Genomic DNA, 15,763 nt, shown 5'->3' on the forward strand with positions numbered 1-15,763 from the left:
TTATTTATTTATTTTGAGAGAGAGAAAGAGAGAGAGAAAATCCCAAGCAGGCTCTGCACTGTCAGCCTTGAGCCTGACACAGGGCTTGAATCTACGAACCGTGAGATCATGACCTGAGCCAAAATCAAGAGTCCAAATGCTCAACCGACTGAGCCACTCAGGTGCTTCTCCCTGTACTTAAAAAAAAAATTACCTCATTCTTAAACTTTAAAAGATGACTGAATACTGAACTACACTATTTATACATGCATATTTGCATGGTGTTAAAAGTATTTTTTTTATGGTGAGTTGGGATAGCGATAAGCTGGTGGAAAGGAAGAGAGCTAGAGTATTCTGATGGGCAAGAGGCATACAGAAGTCTTCTAGGGTCCTGGCAATGCTCTATTTCTTGATCTGGACAAAAATTCATTTAGCTGAACATTTGTGCTTCATACTTTTTTTTTGTACATGCGTTATTTATTTTCCACAATAAGAAAATTTAAAGGAAAAAATGTGAACTAAGACTCTCTGAGTATTTGAAGAAAACCCTTGATATGAAAGTAAAAAAACCCAAATAAAGAGAAAATCAGACTCCAGAGGAAAGAGAAATTCAGGAAATGAAGAGAACTTAAAAAGAAAAAGTTAATTCGGTCAAAGAAATTCTTTGAAAAATTACATCCTCAAACAAGAACAAAATGTAATAAAAAATGACATAGAGACCCAAAAATAGACAAAAGATCTAAATAGACACCTCACCAAAGAAGACACACAGGTGGCAGATAAGTATATGAAGGGACTCTTAACATCATATGCCATTGGGGAATTTCAAATTCAAACAACAGTGAAGGGGCACCTGGGTGGCTCAGTTGGTTAAATGCCTGGCTCTTGACTTCAGTTCAGGTCATGATCTCATGGTGTGTGGGATGGAGCCCTGTGTCAGGCTCTGTGCTGACAGTGCGGAGACTGCTTGGGATTTTCTCTCTCCTTCTCTCTCTGCCCCTCCTTCACATGTGCTGTCTCTCTCAAAATAAGTAAATAAACTTTTTAAAAAATAAAAAAATAATAAAACGAGATGCCATTACAGTCCTATTAGAATAGCTAGAATCCAAAGCACTGACCATACCACATGCTGTCAAGGATGTGGAGGAACAGGAAATTTCATTCACTGCTGGTTGGAATGCAAAATAGTGCAGCAGCTGTGGAAGGTAGATTGGCAGTTTTTTACAAAGCTAACCATAGCCTTATCACACGATCTAGCAACTGTGCTCCTAGATATTTACCCAACTGATTTGTTATGTCCAAACAAAACCTAGACAAAAATGTTTATAGCACCTTTATTTATAACTGCCAAAAAGTAGAAACAACTAAGACATCCTTCAATTGGTAAACAAATAAACAAATTATGCTATGTCCATAAATGGAATATTATCTGGTGTTTTAAAAATGAGCTATCAAGCCCCCAGAAGATATGGATGAATCTTAAGTGCATAGTGCTAATTGAAATCAGTCTGAAATGCTACTTACTGAACGAGTCCAACTAAGGAGGTTAAATGGATGAAACACAAGGGATTTTTTAGGGCTATGAAACTAGTCTATATAATACTGAAACGATGGATACATGATATTACTCATTTGTCAAAGCCCCATAGGGCTTTACAGTACAAAGAGTGGTGGGGAAAATCCTATGATGGAATGTAGAGTGTGACAAAAAAAAATCTTATGTATTACTAATGTGTGAAACAACCTCACTGAAGGGGGGGTGGGGTAAAGGTGCTGATCTACATCTTTGGAAATGAGTGGAGTCTGTAAGACTAAAGGCAAAAAGGACTGCATATAAGTACCATACTCTTGTTGATAAAGTTGTTTCATATAGGTAAATTAGTTAGCAATTCTGATATGGTTCTATGTGTCTAGAATTGAATAGTAAATGGATGGCAGAGGGTAGAAGCCAGGTTTCTCACTGGTGCAGTGCGAGTTTACAGATAAGGAAGGGGAGAGGCTAGAATAATCCATATGGTAATAGAGTCAAAAACACCAGTATGAACTCATGTACAAACTTAACACAGATACAGATGGTTACATACAGAAATATTTAGAGATGTGTTTATATACACAGGCTAGTAGACACACACACACACACACACACACACATAATCCTTGCTCTGACAGCAGAGAAGACCCAGACGCAACAACACCCCAGTAGCAACAAGCATACCTAGTGCCCAGGTCTTGGTTTCTAATACCATCCTCCAATAATAAGCACCAGGAATCCTTGGAGAAATGAATGAGTCTACAATTGGGGAAGAAAATACACAGGAAGAGCCTGGAACATCTTATAGTTCCAGAAAGGAAGGAATTGTTCAACAAATAACACACACAAACAGACCCACACCACACCACACCACACCACACCACACCACACCATATACTGATGCGGCTATGTCAAAGGGACACAGGAGCCAACTAAAAGAGTTCCCAATGGCCCAAACTGGATCAATATGAACAACAAAATAAATAAAGAAGTACTGGATTACAACCCAAAATATAAAATAAATACTCTGGAGTCTACACTGACATTAATAAATGGTTAGATAAATTTAAAAATAGGGGATACAAATCTCCTGTGCAGAAAAATCACAAATAATTTCTGTACATACTCTGCCCTCAGAAAATGGAGTATAATTCCCTACTCCTTAAGGACAGGCTGGAGATGGTCTTTTCCTGCCCAATAGTAAGTGTACTTTTAGAACAGGGGGGAAAGAATAACTTCACAATGGAGAAATCTGACAAACACTATAGCAGCCAGGTGACCAAAATGATACTATATTGCCTTGATATGATGGGATGAAAATGTGCTTTTGTTCCATGGCCTTCCTCCCCCAAACCAGTAACAACAGTCTAACCATGAAGAAAACACCAAATTCCAATACAGGAGCAGTTTACAAAACACCTGACCAGCATTCCTCAAAACTGTCAAGGTCATCAAAAACAAGGAAAGCTTGAGAAACTGTATCAGTCAAGAGGAGCCTAAGGACACATGATGACTAAAAGCCATGTGGTATCCTGGATGGGATCCTGGAGCAGGAAAGGACATTGGATAAAAACTAAGGAAATCTGAATAAAGTATGGACTTTAGTAGTTAAGGATAATGTATCAAAATTGGTTCATTAAATGTAACAAATGTGCCACACTAATGTAAGACATCAATAAACTGAGTGTGGAGTATGCAGGAACTGTCTGTACTATCTTCTTAGTTTTTCTGTAAATCTAAAATGGTTTTTGAAAATAGTTTACTTACAAAAAATAAAATAGAGAACAAGAAAAAGATATTAGAAATAAAAAATAATTACCAAGAGTAAGAGTTGAAAAATAAAGTTGAGGAAATCTCAACATTCATAAGGAGATAAAATGCATAAACATAATGTCCAGCATCTGACTAACAGGCATACCGGAGAGAACAGAAAAAAAAAAAAAAAAAATGGAAGAGTGGAAGTCACTGAAGAAATAATAGAAGAAAATGTTCCAGAAATGAGGAGATAGTCTTCAAATTGAAAGAGTCTTTCAAGTGGCAAGCAAATGAACAAAAAAGGACCCACATCTATACACACCCTTGTGAACTTTGAGATCAAAGACAAATAATCTAGAAAACTTCTAGAGAGTTTTTTTTTTTTTAAAGGTCACCTTTAAAGGAATAAGCAAATTTCTTTTCAGCAGCACTGGATACTAGAAAAGATTGATATGGTCTTCAAAAATTTGAGGGAAAATAATTTTGTATCTTGAATTCTAAAACTTGCCAAATAATGAACCAAATTTGAAGGCAAACTGGGGCACCTTGGTGGCTCAGTTGGTTAAGTGCCTGCCTTCGGCTCACATCATGATTTCATGGTTCCTGTGTTCGAGCCCTGCATTAGGCTTTTTGCTGTCAGCGCAGGGCCCGCTTCAGATCCTCTGTTCTCCTCTCTCTCTCGGCAAATTAAAATGTGCAGGTCTCAAAGTTTTCTTTCCATGACCTTTTCTTAAAGAAGTTTCTATACTCTGGCAAAATAACCCAAGAACAAGAAAAATGTAGGATCCAAAATATAATGGAACTTTCAAGGGAGGAGGAGACTAGGGTATTATATAAAGCTTTAATATAAGGGAAGCAAATAGAACAATAACACAACTTTTAGTAGTATCAAAAGAACTCCATTAATAACAGGAAATATCTGTCAAATCAATAAAGATAAGTGAATTTAATTAATTAAAAGAAAAATTTCAGATCACAAAGTAAAACTCAGTATTGTGCTGTACAGAAAGCAAAATGACACCAAAAGCACAAGAAACAAAAGAAAAAAATAAACTGGATTCCATCAAAATTAAAAACTTTTATGCTTTAAAATTAAAAGACAATACATAGGAGAACATTTTTGTAAATCACATATCTGATAAGCAACTGATATCTAGAGTGTATAAAGAACTATTATAACTCCATAGAAAGACAAACAACCCAATTAAAAATGTGCAAATGATCTGAATAGACATTTCTCCAAAGAAGATATACAAATGGTCAATGAGTCTCAAATATTGAAAAGATTTTCAATATTATTAGCTATCAGGAAATGCAAATCAAAAGCATTAAAAAGACAGATAATAACAACTCTTGGCAAGGATATGGAAAATTTGAAGTCCTCATACATTGTTGGTGGGAATGTGAAATTGTACAGCCACTGTAGAAAACAATCTGGTAGTTCCTCAATAAATTATATGATCTAGCAATTATACTCCTATGTTATCTATCCAAGAGACATAAAAGTACAAGTCCACATAAAAACCTGTATACAAATGTTTATAACAATATTATTCATAATAGCCAAACAGTGGAAACAACCAAAATATCCATACACTCTTGAATAAATAAAATGTGATATACCCATTTAACAGAGTATTTGTCAATTAAAGAAATGAAGTGTTGACACTTGTGAGTATAAAAGATTTTATTTCTTATTTTTAAGTTTCTTTAGAAGATAATGAGAGGTGCCTGGTGGCTCATTTGGTTAAGCGTCCAACTCTTGATTGCAGCTTAGATCATGATCTCATGGTTCCTGGGACTAGGCCCCACATCGGGCTCTGTGCTCTCAGCACAGAGAGCACAGGATCTCTCTTGCTTGGGATTTTCTCCCTCTCTCTCTGCCGGCCCCCTCTCTAAAAATAAATGAATATTTTAAAAAAGATAATGAGTTATTTAAGGCAGTATAATAATAATATATTGTGTGCTGTTATGGGTTGAGAATTACATTCCTCAAACTCATATCTTGAAGTGCTAACCCCTAATACCTTCAAATCTAACCTTATCTGGAAATAAGATCATTGCAGATGCAATTAGTTAAGTTAGGATGAGGTCTTACTGGATGGAGTGGGTCCCTAATCCCTAGGGTGGGTCTTTAATCCAAAATAACTGGCATCCCTATAAAAAGGGGAAATTTAGACAAAGACACACATACAGGGAGAAGACACGCCAGAGTGAAGGTACTACTGAAAGCTGGGGGAGAGGCCTGGACCAGATCCTTCCCTAGCGCCTTCAGAAGGAGTATGGCCCTGTCCACACTTTCATCTTGACTTCTAGCCTCCAGAACTGTGAAATGATACATTTCTGTGGTTTAAGCCACTCAGTTTGTAGTACTTTGTTATGGCAATCTTACTAAACTGATATATGGACTTAAGAACACGTAAAAATAAAATATATGACAACAATAGCACAAAGGCTGGGGGAAGAGAAATAGAAATATATGGTTAGAGTGCCATGCATCAGCAGACTGTCACAAATTAAGGATATATACTTTAAAGCGTAAAGAAGTGCCTTAAAAAGCTTATGGCTGATAAATCAACAAAGGAGATAAAATGGAATTACAAGGGGCACCTGGGTGGCTTGGTTGAGTGTCTCACTTGGTCTCAGGTCAGGATCTTACAGTTTGTGAGCTTGAACCCCACATCAGGCTTGCTGCTGTCAGCCCAGAGTCTGCTTCAGATCCTCTGTCCCCTGCTTTCTCTGCCCCTCCCCTGCTCATGCTCTCTCTCAAAAATGAATAAACATTTTAAAAAATGGAATTACAAAAATATATTCAATTAATCTACAACAAGCTCCCCTCAAAGAGGAAAAATAATAGATGAGATAAACAGTTACATAATAAATACCCATATAGATTTAAATCTAGTCATATTAAGCATCACATTAAACATGAAGGTCTAAATATTCAAATTAAAAAGACAGAGATTGTCAGATTGGATAAAAAACAAGGCTCAAATTGCCTACAAGAAGCCTACTTTATTTATTTATTTATTTATTTATTTGTTTGTTTATTCATTCATTCATTCATTCTCAAGTTAGCCACCAGACACTCCAGGTGGCTATATTAATAACAGAACAAGTAGTTTTCTTTTTTTTTTTTAATGTTTTATTTATTTTTGAGACAGAGCATGAACGGGGGAGGGTCAGAGAGAGGGAGACACAGAATCTGAAACAGGCTCCAGGCTCCGAGCTGTCAGCACAGAGCCTGACGCGGGGCTCGAACTCGCAGACCGCGAGATCATGACCTGAGCTGAAGTCGGCCGCTTAACCGACTGAGCCACCCAGGCGCCCCCAGAACAAGTAGTTTTCAAAGCAAAGAATATAACCAGGAATAAAAAGAACCACTTCATAATGATAAAGAGAAAAGCCAATTTCTTAAGAGGACATAATAATCCTGAACATAAATTCACCTAATAATAGAGCTTCAGAATACATGAAACAAACATTTACAGAACTGAAAGGAGTAATAAACACATCCATAATTACAGTCAGATTTCAATACCCTTTCTCAATATTTGACAAAACAAGTAGAATAAAAATCAGCAGATATACAAAACTAGAATACTCCAATACTATGAATTGACCTAATTGATTTGTGGAATACTCTTCTAAATTCAGAAAAATACACATTGTATTCAAGTGCACACAAAATACTTACCATAATAGGGGCGCCTGGGTGGCCCAGTTGGTTAAGTGTCTGACTCTTGATTTTGGCTCAGGTCATGACCTCACAGTTGGTTAAGATCAAGCTCCACATTGTCAGCTGTCAGCACAGAGCCTGCTTGGATTCTCTCCCTCTCCTCTCTCTCTCTCTCTCTCTCTGCTCCTTCCCCTGCTTTCATGTACTCTCTCTTTCTCTCCATCAAAATAAATAAACATTAAAAAAAAAGAAAAAAAACACCATAATAGACCCTATTCCATGGCCACAAAGCAGCTAAAAATTGTAAAGTTATTCATCCCATACAAAGTGTGTTCTCTGACTACAATGGCATTATAAGTCAATGACAGAAATGTATAAAATTCCCAAATATTGAAAACTAAATAACACAGTTCTAAATAATATGTGAGTTTAAAAAAAAAATGAATTCAAAGGGAAAAGAGAAAGTATTTAGACTTGAATGAAAATGGAAACAAAATATACCAAATTTGTGGAATGCGTCGGAAGCAGTGTTTAGAGGGAAATCTATAACACTAAATACCACAGAGGTTTCCATCCAATAAATGGATGGAAAAGAAGATCTCAAATCTACGATTGCTGTTTCACCTGAGAAAACTAGATAAAGAAGGGCAAATGAAATACAAATTAAGAAGAATAAAGGAAATAATAAATATTAGAGCAGAAACTAAATAGAAAACAGAAAAACAATAGAGAAAAATAATAAAACCCAAAACTGGTTGATAAATGTATAAATGCCTAGGCATTTGGGGGTCGATCACAGAAAACGATATGACCACTAGGTGGCAGTAGCACACAATGAGCTTTATTTGGATGACATTCTGGCCAGGTTGGCATGATGAAGGAAATCCCTCAGAGCATGAAAGTGTCCATCCAGAAGGGGAGGGAGAGCAGGGAGCAAGCTTGTGTGTCTAGAGGATGTCAGTCAGTTACAACACTGAGAGCCTCTGGGACATGAAGCTTTGAAGGGCAGCACCAGTGTGGAGTCTTTTATAGCTACTGGGTTTATTTTATCTATGGCTAGCAGATGTTAGGTGTACTTTCCTGGAGTATGCAAAGCAGACAGACTGCAAATGGCTAAAAAATCTGCTTGTCTGAGCTATTTTTAAAACTACTGTATGTGTAAAATTTGAGTTTTCCATCAGCAGGCTTTTGAGCTAACAGGTCCTAGGCCACTATGAATAAGCTAAAAACATAAGGCCAATATACAAGAGGTTATCTTTGGCTCATAATATAACAATCCATCCCTCAGACCCATGTTGCTTTATAATTTTAGTTGTATGTTAATTCATACTGCCTGAGTTTGGAGCCCATAATAAAGATTTTAAAGCCCCAGAATCCTGTGAGAGTAAAAACTAGAATTTCAAAGCCTATTTGCAGCTAGTCTGTAAGGAGAATAAGGTCAGAAAAGGAGATTTTGACTTGTTCCATTTGTTTAGTCCATAGAGTGTTATTATGGCCTCTTTGATGCATGCCTCTGGCTATCTTTAAAACACGTAGCAAGATGTGCTAAATATGCAGACCTCACTCCCCTCAGCAGCCAATAAGTCATCTAGGACTATGTGTTGATATATACCTGTCCTTGCCAGGAACTTAGGTAAGGAAAGTACACAGCAATACAGTAGGGGTTAAAGTCAGGGGTCATCTGCCCCCAGCAGTAGAGGAATCTGATGGTCTTCTGGGTATTGTCCAAATGGTGTTGCCCACTCTGGCAGTAAGAGTTCCATCTGATGGGTGTCAGTTACAGATCCAGACTTGTCCTCAGTGTCTTTCGTGGAGCAAAGTACTTGAGTGGCAGATGACAGTGCCTTTCTCTCCAGATGGTGGTAGCTAAATGCTAGATGATGAGTGGGCACAGGCTCAGGACAGTCACAGAGCTGGTTCATGTCAGGTCCTCATCCCACATTTTGCTGAAGTCCTGATCAAATAGTTAGCCTTTTAGCTCCCAACCAGGAGTTGGTAAAAATAGAAATCTTAGGAAAATGTTTGTCAAGGGCATATGCTATTGCTGGAAGTATTGCACTCGGCTCGGCCCATTGGATGCTTTGGTCTCTCTCCCATACAGAATTTGGAGTGTCTGAATATGGGCCATAGGCTGAGATTGCCCACTGTTTGGCCTTTTTATGCCCTGTGCTCACTCCATTGGTAAAGAGATCATTGACTTTCTCGTTTTGTGAGTGGGGCTGCCCTACCTCTTATCCCCATTGAGCAAGGGATGAGACATCGCTGGGGACTTTGGCATGTTAATCTAGTGCCAGGGTATGTGGCCATGTCCTCATGGAGTCACGACACCCCATAGGGCCAGGTTAAGTTTGATCCCGTAGTAGCATTTCCATCTTAATAAAGTTGCAGCTTCAACTTTACAGGAAGCTTTTTTCCACTGTCCAGAACATAACAAGAATCTCCCCCCATAAGTATCTGGCTCTGCTCCAGCGTGGGCTTCCGTTCTGGTGAGTACCCAGTATGCTGCCCGTGTTGCCTCTCTAGGGGCAAACACCTGTAGGTTGAGTCTGGAAGCTGCTGGCACTAAAAGCCCATGGGTAAGCATGGACCTGTTCATTTGGTCTAGAGACTTCAGGAGGCAAATTTTGGGGTGGCCAAAGCTTCTAGTTTTAAGTCTTGCCTTCAGTTTATAGTGCTTGTTATTATGGCTCAGGTCTCCAGTGGAAAATAGAAAGCTATGGACGGCTGCATAGATGGGGGCCAGCAAATACTGAAGGCGAGGAACATGTTGGTTCTCCTTTTCTGACATGGGAGGTTTCAGGGCTGGCAGCCTGTCTCTCCCCAGGGTATTTGTTAGTCAGCGAGGGCTGCCCTAACAAAGTACATGAACTGGGCGGCTTAAACAATAGACATTTATCGTCTCACCGTTCTGGAGGCTGGAAATCCAAGATCAAGGGGTCAGCAGGGCTGGTTCTGTTCATGCTTCTCTCCTACTTCCTGAAGCTTTGCTTGCAAGTGTTGGTGTCACCCTCATTTTTGTCTTCATCTTCACAGGGTGTTCTCCCTGTGTGTGCATCTGTTTCCCAATTTCCCCTTTTTGTGAGGACACCAGTCCCACTAAAATAAGGACCCACCCTACTTTAGTATGACCTAATCTTAACTAATTACACCAGCAATAACCCTTATTTCCAAAAAAGGTCACTTTGTGGAGTCCTGGGGGTTAGAACTTCAATGTATGAATTTGGAGGGAACACAGTTCATTTTTTTTTTATTTTATATTTTATTTTTTTAAAGTTTACATCCAAATTAGTTAGCATATAGTGCAACAATGATTTCAGGAGTAGATTCCTTAGTGCCCCTTACCCTTTTAGCCCATCCCCCCCTCCCACAACCCCTCCCGTAACCCTCAGTTTGTTCTCCATATTTATGAGTGTCTTCTGTTTTGTCCTCCTCCCTGTTTTTATATTATTTTTGTTTCCCTTCCCTTATGTTCATCAAAGTCCTCATATGAGTGAAGTCATATGATTTTTGTCTTTCTCTGACTAATTTCACTTAGCATAATGCCCTCCAGTTCCATCCACGTAGTTGCAAATGGCAAGATTTCATTCTTTTTGATTGCCAAGTAATACTCCATTGTATGTATATGCCACCTCTTCTTTATCCATTCATCCATCGATGGACATTTGGGCTCTTTCCATACTTTGGCTGTTGTTAATAGTGCTGCTATAAATATGGGGGTGCATGTGTCCCTTCGAAACAGCACACCTGTATCCCATGGATAAATGCCTAGTAGTGCAATTGCTGGGTCATAGGGTAGTTCTATTTTTAGTTTTTTGAAGAACATCATACTGTTTTCCAGAGTGGCTGTACCAGCTTGCATTCCCGGAACACAGTTCAATTCATAACAACCAGATGACCATGGGTGAAAGACCCTCCCTGCCCCACCTTTCCTCTCCCTCTCCTCTCTTCCCTTTCTTTCTCCCTCAATTTATCTTCTCCCTCTCTCCTTCCCTTCCTCCCTCTCTCTCCCTCCAGAAGTCCAACTATTAGCGCTGGCTAAGGAAGTGAATGGAAAATGATTTAAAGTGAGAGAACTGACAAATAGGCACGTCAGAGCGAGGAGCAGGGCCAGTTACCGGCCACCACAGTGTTTAAGAATCTGGGGAGTCCCAAAGGCCTTCCCTGGGCATTTCTTCAATAGTCTGTGCCTCTCTGTAGAGGGAAGTCCTTGAAAGCCATAGCCTCAGGAGAGCTTCATGAGAGGGAAGAAAAAGGTGCAGAACAGTGTGCCTGCTGGGCCCCCATTTGCTGTTTTGAAAGGGACCGTATATAGCCACATTCCACTCTCCTTGAGGAGAGTTGGAAACTGTAGACTGCCTCTGTGTGGTAGGGAGATTTTTTCACTTTTACTCTTTGAGATGTTTTTTAAGCATGGGCAGGTTTCACTTTCCAATTAAAAAATAACAGTAACGAGTGAGTGGTAATGAACCAAGTCACGCCTCTGGAGGCCTCTGCCCACACTACTGGAAGGCCTCTTGTGCATGCATTTGCATGGGTTACAAGAAACACAATGTTTTTGACTGGAAAGATAATTATCTTAATTCACCAGCCATGTCAATCAGCAGATTTGCCTCTGAATACCTTCTCAGTCTTCCCCCAAACCTGCTCTTTCTTGAAAGTTTCTTACCATTATGGGCATTCAAAGGACTCAGAAGCTAATGTCAAGATTTGTTGAATAGTTTGAACAATGGCAAGTGCCCAATTTTGGAATAAGAATGTGCCTTCTCAGGGTGGCAATATTCACAAGATGAACACCGATACTTGAGCATTTCCCATGTACCAAGCAATGCCCATGCACGATCCTATTTCCTTCTAACAACCTCTCTACAAGGGGGTGGGGTGCGCTACCATCATCCCCACAGGAACCAATCGGTAGAGTTACTCAGGCAAAGTCAAACAGTGAGTGTGCTGGCGGAGCCAGGATTTGAGACTAGGTCTGGGCAAACTCCAGAGCCTGAGCACGTAATCCTCAGCTGCTAGCTGAGGTAAAGGAAATGTGAAGCCACATATCACCAAATCCAATGTTAAATTAAGCAGTGAGACTGAAACACAGAGGAAACTGAAAAATCACAATGAGGTAGCCCTACCTATTAAGCTACCTACTGTGTGCTGGGCATCCTTCTGAGCATTTGCGCCCCTATGATCTCTCTGTGCAGTGGGCATCGATGCCCTCAGGAGGAGGAAACCAAAGCTTAGTGAGCTAAAGTGACTTTTGCCCTAGACCACATAGCCCACAGGTGGCAGAAGGGGAATAGGACTTGGGGTCATATGACCCCAAAGCACCCTCTCTTGGCACATCCATCCTTGTTCCTGTTCCTCCACTGAAAGTGATCTCAACAAATTCCTGAATGAGCAGATGAATGACAATTCCTGAATGACAAGAAAACCACCATGAAGAGTCCCACCTCAGTAACGCACGGCCCTACACTGCCTGAGCTGGGAGGCGGTCTGAGGCAAAGTCATTCTTCCTCTCTGCCTTCCCAACCAGAACCTGGGACACTGCTGACCAAGGAGGGGAGAACAAAGATAGTGAGTGGCTGGGGCTCTCCGTCTGACCTTGGTCCTCTCCCCTGGGTCCTCCTGTGTGCACATGGGCACCTGGCCAAGGTGCTTTGTGCTAGCTACCACTCTGAAGAGAAGGAAGGCCTCCCGCAGGGGTGATGGTCAGGAGACCTGACCAGATTCACTGGGACACTTAGCGAGTGCTGTGAGCTGCAGGCACGGCTGGGCTGAAATGGGTCCATATCAAGCTTCCAGTCACATTTGATGGATAAGGGAGCTCACTGTGGCTGTGAATCCAGGTGGGGTTGTGGAAGCCACTAGAAAAAAAAAAACAGCTGGGTTGACTGAAGGGGCTTCTAACCTGCCATCTTGCTCAGACATCTATAGAAAAAAATGCTGTAAGGAGACTCCATGCTCTCAGACACTTTTTTTTTAAGCCAAGAAAACTTCAAAAGCTTCCCTGAATGGTTTAGACATGTGTCTGATGATTTCACAAGAGAGGATCTGAAAACAATGTAGATACCCACCCAAAGATGTCAAGTACTGAGACAATGCCTAGCATTCACGGCTGGTGTTCCCAAAGGTCCCACTCCAAGTCTCCTGCCTCTCTTTCTTGGCACTTAAAGAAATACCCAGTAGCTGATGTCTGCCAGCTTTGTGACTCCACTCCACTCGGAGCACCAGCCACGTACATCCAGACCAGCATTGGCCATCTCCTTGCTCAGGGAGCCCCGGGAACTTCAGATCACCCTCACTTGCCATTTTCGCCACTCCTGTTGGGCTTGCCCGTCTACGCTCTGTCCTCATTAATGGTTCCCTACCCTCCTATCCATCCAGTCTTAGCCTCTTCCTTCTCCAACTCTAATGGCCAAACGGAACAAGTTCTAACAGTTCTTTCTCCAAAGATATTTCAATCTGTTGTGTCCTCTTTGTTCTCAGTTACTATCCAACTCAGAGACTCCGTCTCCCATCAGCGCTACTATGACCACATGGTCGATCCCCTGCTTCAACCATGCAATTCATCCTTCAGATCACAGCATATTCAGAAGACTAATACAGTAGCAAGAGCAAGTTACTCCGGAAGGAGGAAAGAGAAAGGAATCGGGAGGCCCAGGTTAGAAAACCTGTGGCCTATAAGTCCACCTTCAAACTGTGGCACACTCCTACCTCATCTTGTCTCACATTTCCTGGAATCATTGTAGTTTCATGGATACACCTGGGGGAGTTCCAATCCTTGTGATACATTGCTTCTTCTGCTCACGATGTCTTCCTTGCTTGTCTGCCCAGCACATAGTTAAAGCCTGAGATCTGGAACCAGAAAAAGCCAGATTTGAACCTCAGCTCCAACTACTAGCTCTATGACCTTCATCCTGAGCCTCTTTCTGCATCCCTAATATAAAGGTCATATCAGCATTTATGTCATAAAACTGTTAACAGCCTTAAATGATATTACTTAAATTGTTTAGTGGAGAGGCATGGCACACAGTAAGCACTCAATAAATGTTATCTATCATAATCATCCTTGCCCCTCAGAAGTCAACTCCACACCGTCTCCTGCATGAAGTTTTTCTTGATCTCTTCTAGTTGTGCCCCCAGTAAACCCACCATAATGCATTTATAATTAAGTTTGGGGCGCCTGGGTGGCGCAGTCGGTTAAGCGTCCGACTTCAGCCAGGTCACGATCTCGTGGTCCGTGAGTTCGAGCCCCGCGTCAGGCTCTGGGCTGATGGCTCGGAGCCTGGAGCCTGTTTCCGATTCTGTGTCTCCCTCTCTCTCTGCCCCTCCCCCGTTCATGCTCTGTCTCTCTCTGTCCCAAAAATAAATAAAAAAACGTTGAAAAAAAAATTTTATAATTAAGTTTGCTTTCCTGGGTCCCTCCTCACATTGTGACCTAATTAAGGGCAGAAGCTAGCTGGTTCATCTTTGGTCCTCTGCTATGGAGAGAATCTGGCACCTATAGGGCTCAGTGTTTGTTGAATGAATTGGTTAACGAATGAAGAAAAGAGGAAGTAGGGACTATTCATTAGCCAAATTTACTGTGTACTTCATGACAGACTTTGTTCTGGTTGCTGGGGATACATCAGTAAATAGAACGGATGGAGTTCCTGCCCTCCTGGAGCTCCCACTCTAAGGAGGAGGATATACTCAACAACAAACAAGTCAATATATAGTAAGTTGGATGGTGCAAAGCGCTCCCGGGAAAATAAAGTGAGGGGCAGGTGCTTTCTCCTATAAGAAAAGTTAGGCAAGGTGTCATCAATAAGGTGACGTTTTAACAGAGATCAAAGGAAGTGAGGGAGCAAGGTTGGTGGATATTTGAGGAGACAGGGCAAGAAAGTGTGATGCAGACAGAGAACAGATGGGTGCATATGAATAAAGGGAAGCTGGCCAGAACACCATTTTATTCATCTGTAAAACAGGGACAATATCATCTCAAAGAATTAAGTACCATTGATGTCAAAATGTGAAGTGCCATATATTAGTTCAGCTCAACACACCGAATGGTGACAACAATATGGACATGGTTCTTGTCCCCTGGGACCCCATGGCCTCTTTGCCTTGGTCCTCCTTCCCCCTGACATGGGTTTCAAAAGAGGTCAGCTTGGAATGGCTGTCCGTAACTACACTGGTCATCCACAGGTAAGTTCTTCGAGAGACCAGTGCTTCCTGACCTGTGCTGGTCTCACACAGAACTGGTCTGGGGAACTCTATTTCTCTGCTATCTCTAGCCAAAAAAAGTAACTTCTTGTTCAAAACATACAAGAAACGAGAGAATTACAAAGAAATCACTTCTTCTCAAAACTCAAAGGGCGGGCAATCAAATAAACCTCTCTCCTTTTCTCTCCTGACTCTCAAACCGTGAGCACTGATTTCCCTCACCTACGGAGATCCTCACATATTGGAGACCAAACTCCATGTTCCTTTACTTTCAATCCACTTTTTAACATGTCATCATAAAACATTTATGAAGTTTTATTTAAAGCCTTACTCATTGCTCTCTAGTCAAATAAACCTAAGGAATGACTCGCTGCCCTAGGGCCTGATATGCTTTGAACCTCCCTCCGTGCATCCATCATGGAAAGAACCTTCAGCACAGGTCTTTGTAAGAACTGAGCTAGTCCTGGGGAGCACAGATCCAAACCCTCCTCCCCCAGAGTGAGTGGTGTTTTCCCTAGTTGTTCCTTCATATCCTTCTTTTAATTCAAATCCTGCTTTGAGGCAGCAAGAATGTTTTTTAAAAATCTTATAGTAAATCCTTTTACAAACGGTCATCTCCA

At 41.0% G+C, this 15,763-nt stretch overlaps 1 protein-coding gene across 1 annotated transcript in view; it reads right to left on the reverse strand.

Moving 5' to 3' along the window:
- Window positions 1–10,292: 10,292 nt before the first annotated feature.
- IWS1 (interacts with SUPT6H, CTD assembly factor 1) overlaps window positions 10,293–15,763 on the reverse strand; it is a 51,556-nt gene continuing 46,085 nt past the window's right edge. Inside the window, exons 14-15 of the mRNA XM_078451424.2 lie at window positions 13,653–13,793; window positions 10,293–12,802 (exon numbers count right to left, since the gene is read on the reverse strand). Coding sequence (XP_078307550.1) covers window positions 13,743–13,793 — 51 coding nt within the window. The 3' untranslated portion in view covers window positions 10,293–12,802; window positions 13,653–13,742. The remainder of the gene's footprint in view (window positions 12,803–13,652; window positions 13,794–15,763) is intronic.

Source organism: Panthera onca, chromosome C1, assembly GCF_046562875.1.
Source record: "Panthera onca isolate mPanOnc1 chromosome C1, mPanOnc1 haplotype 2, whole genome shotgun sequence".
NCBI lineage: Eukaryota > Metazoa > Chordata > Mammalia > Carnivora > Felidae > Panthera > Panthera onca.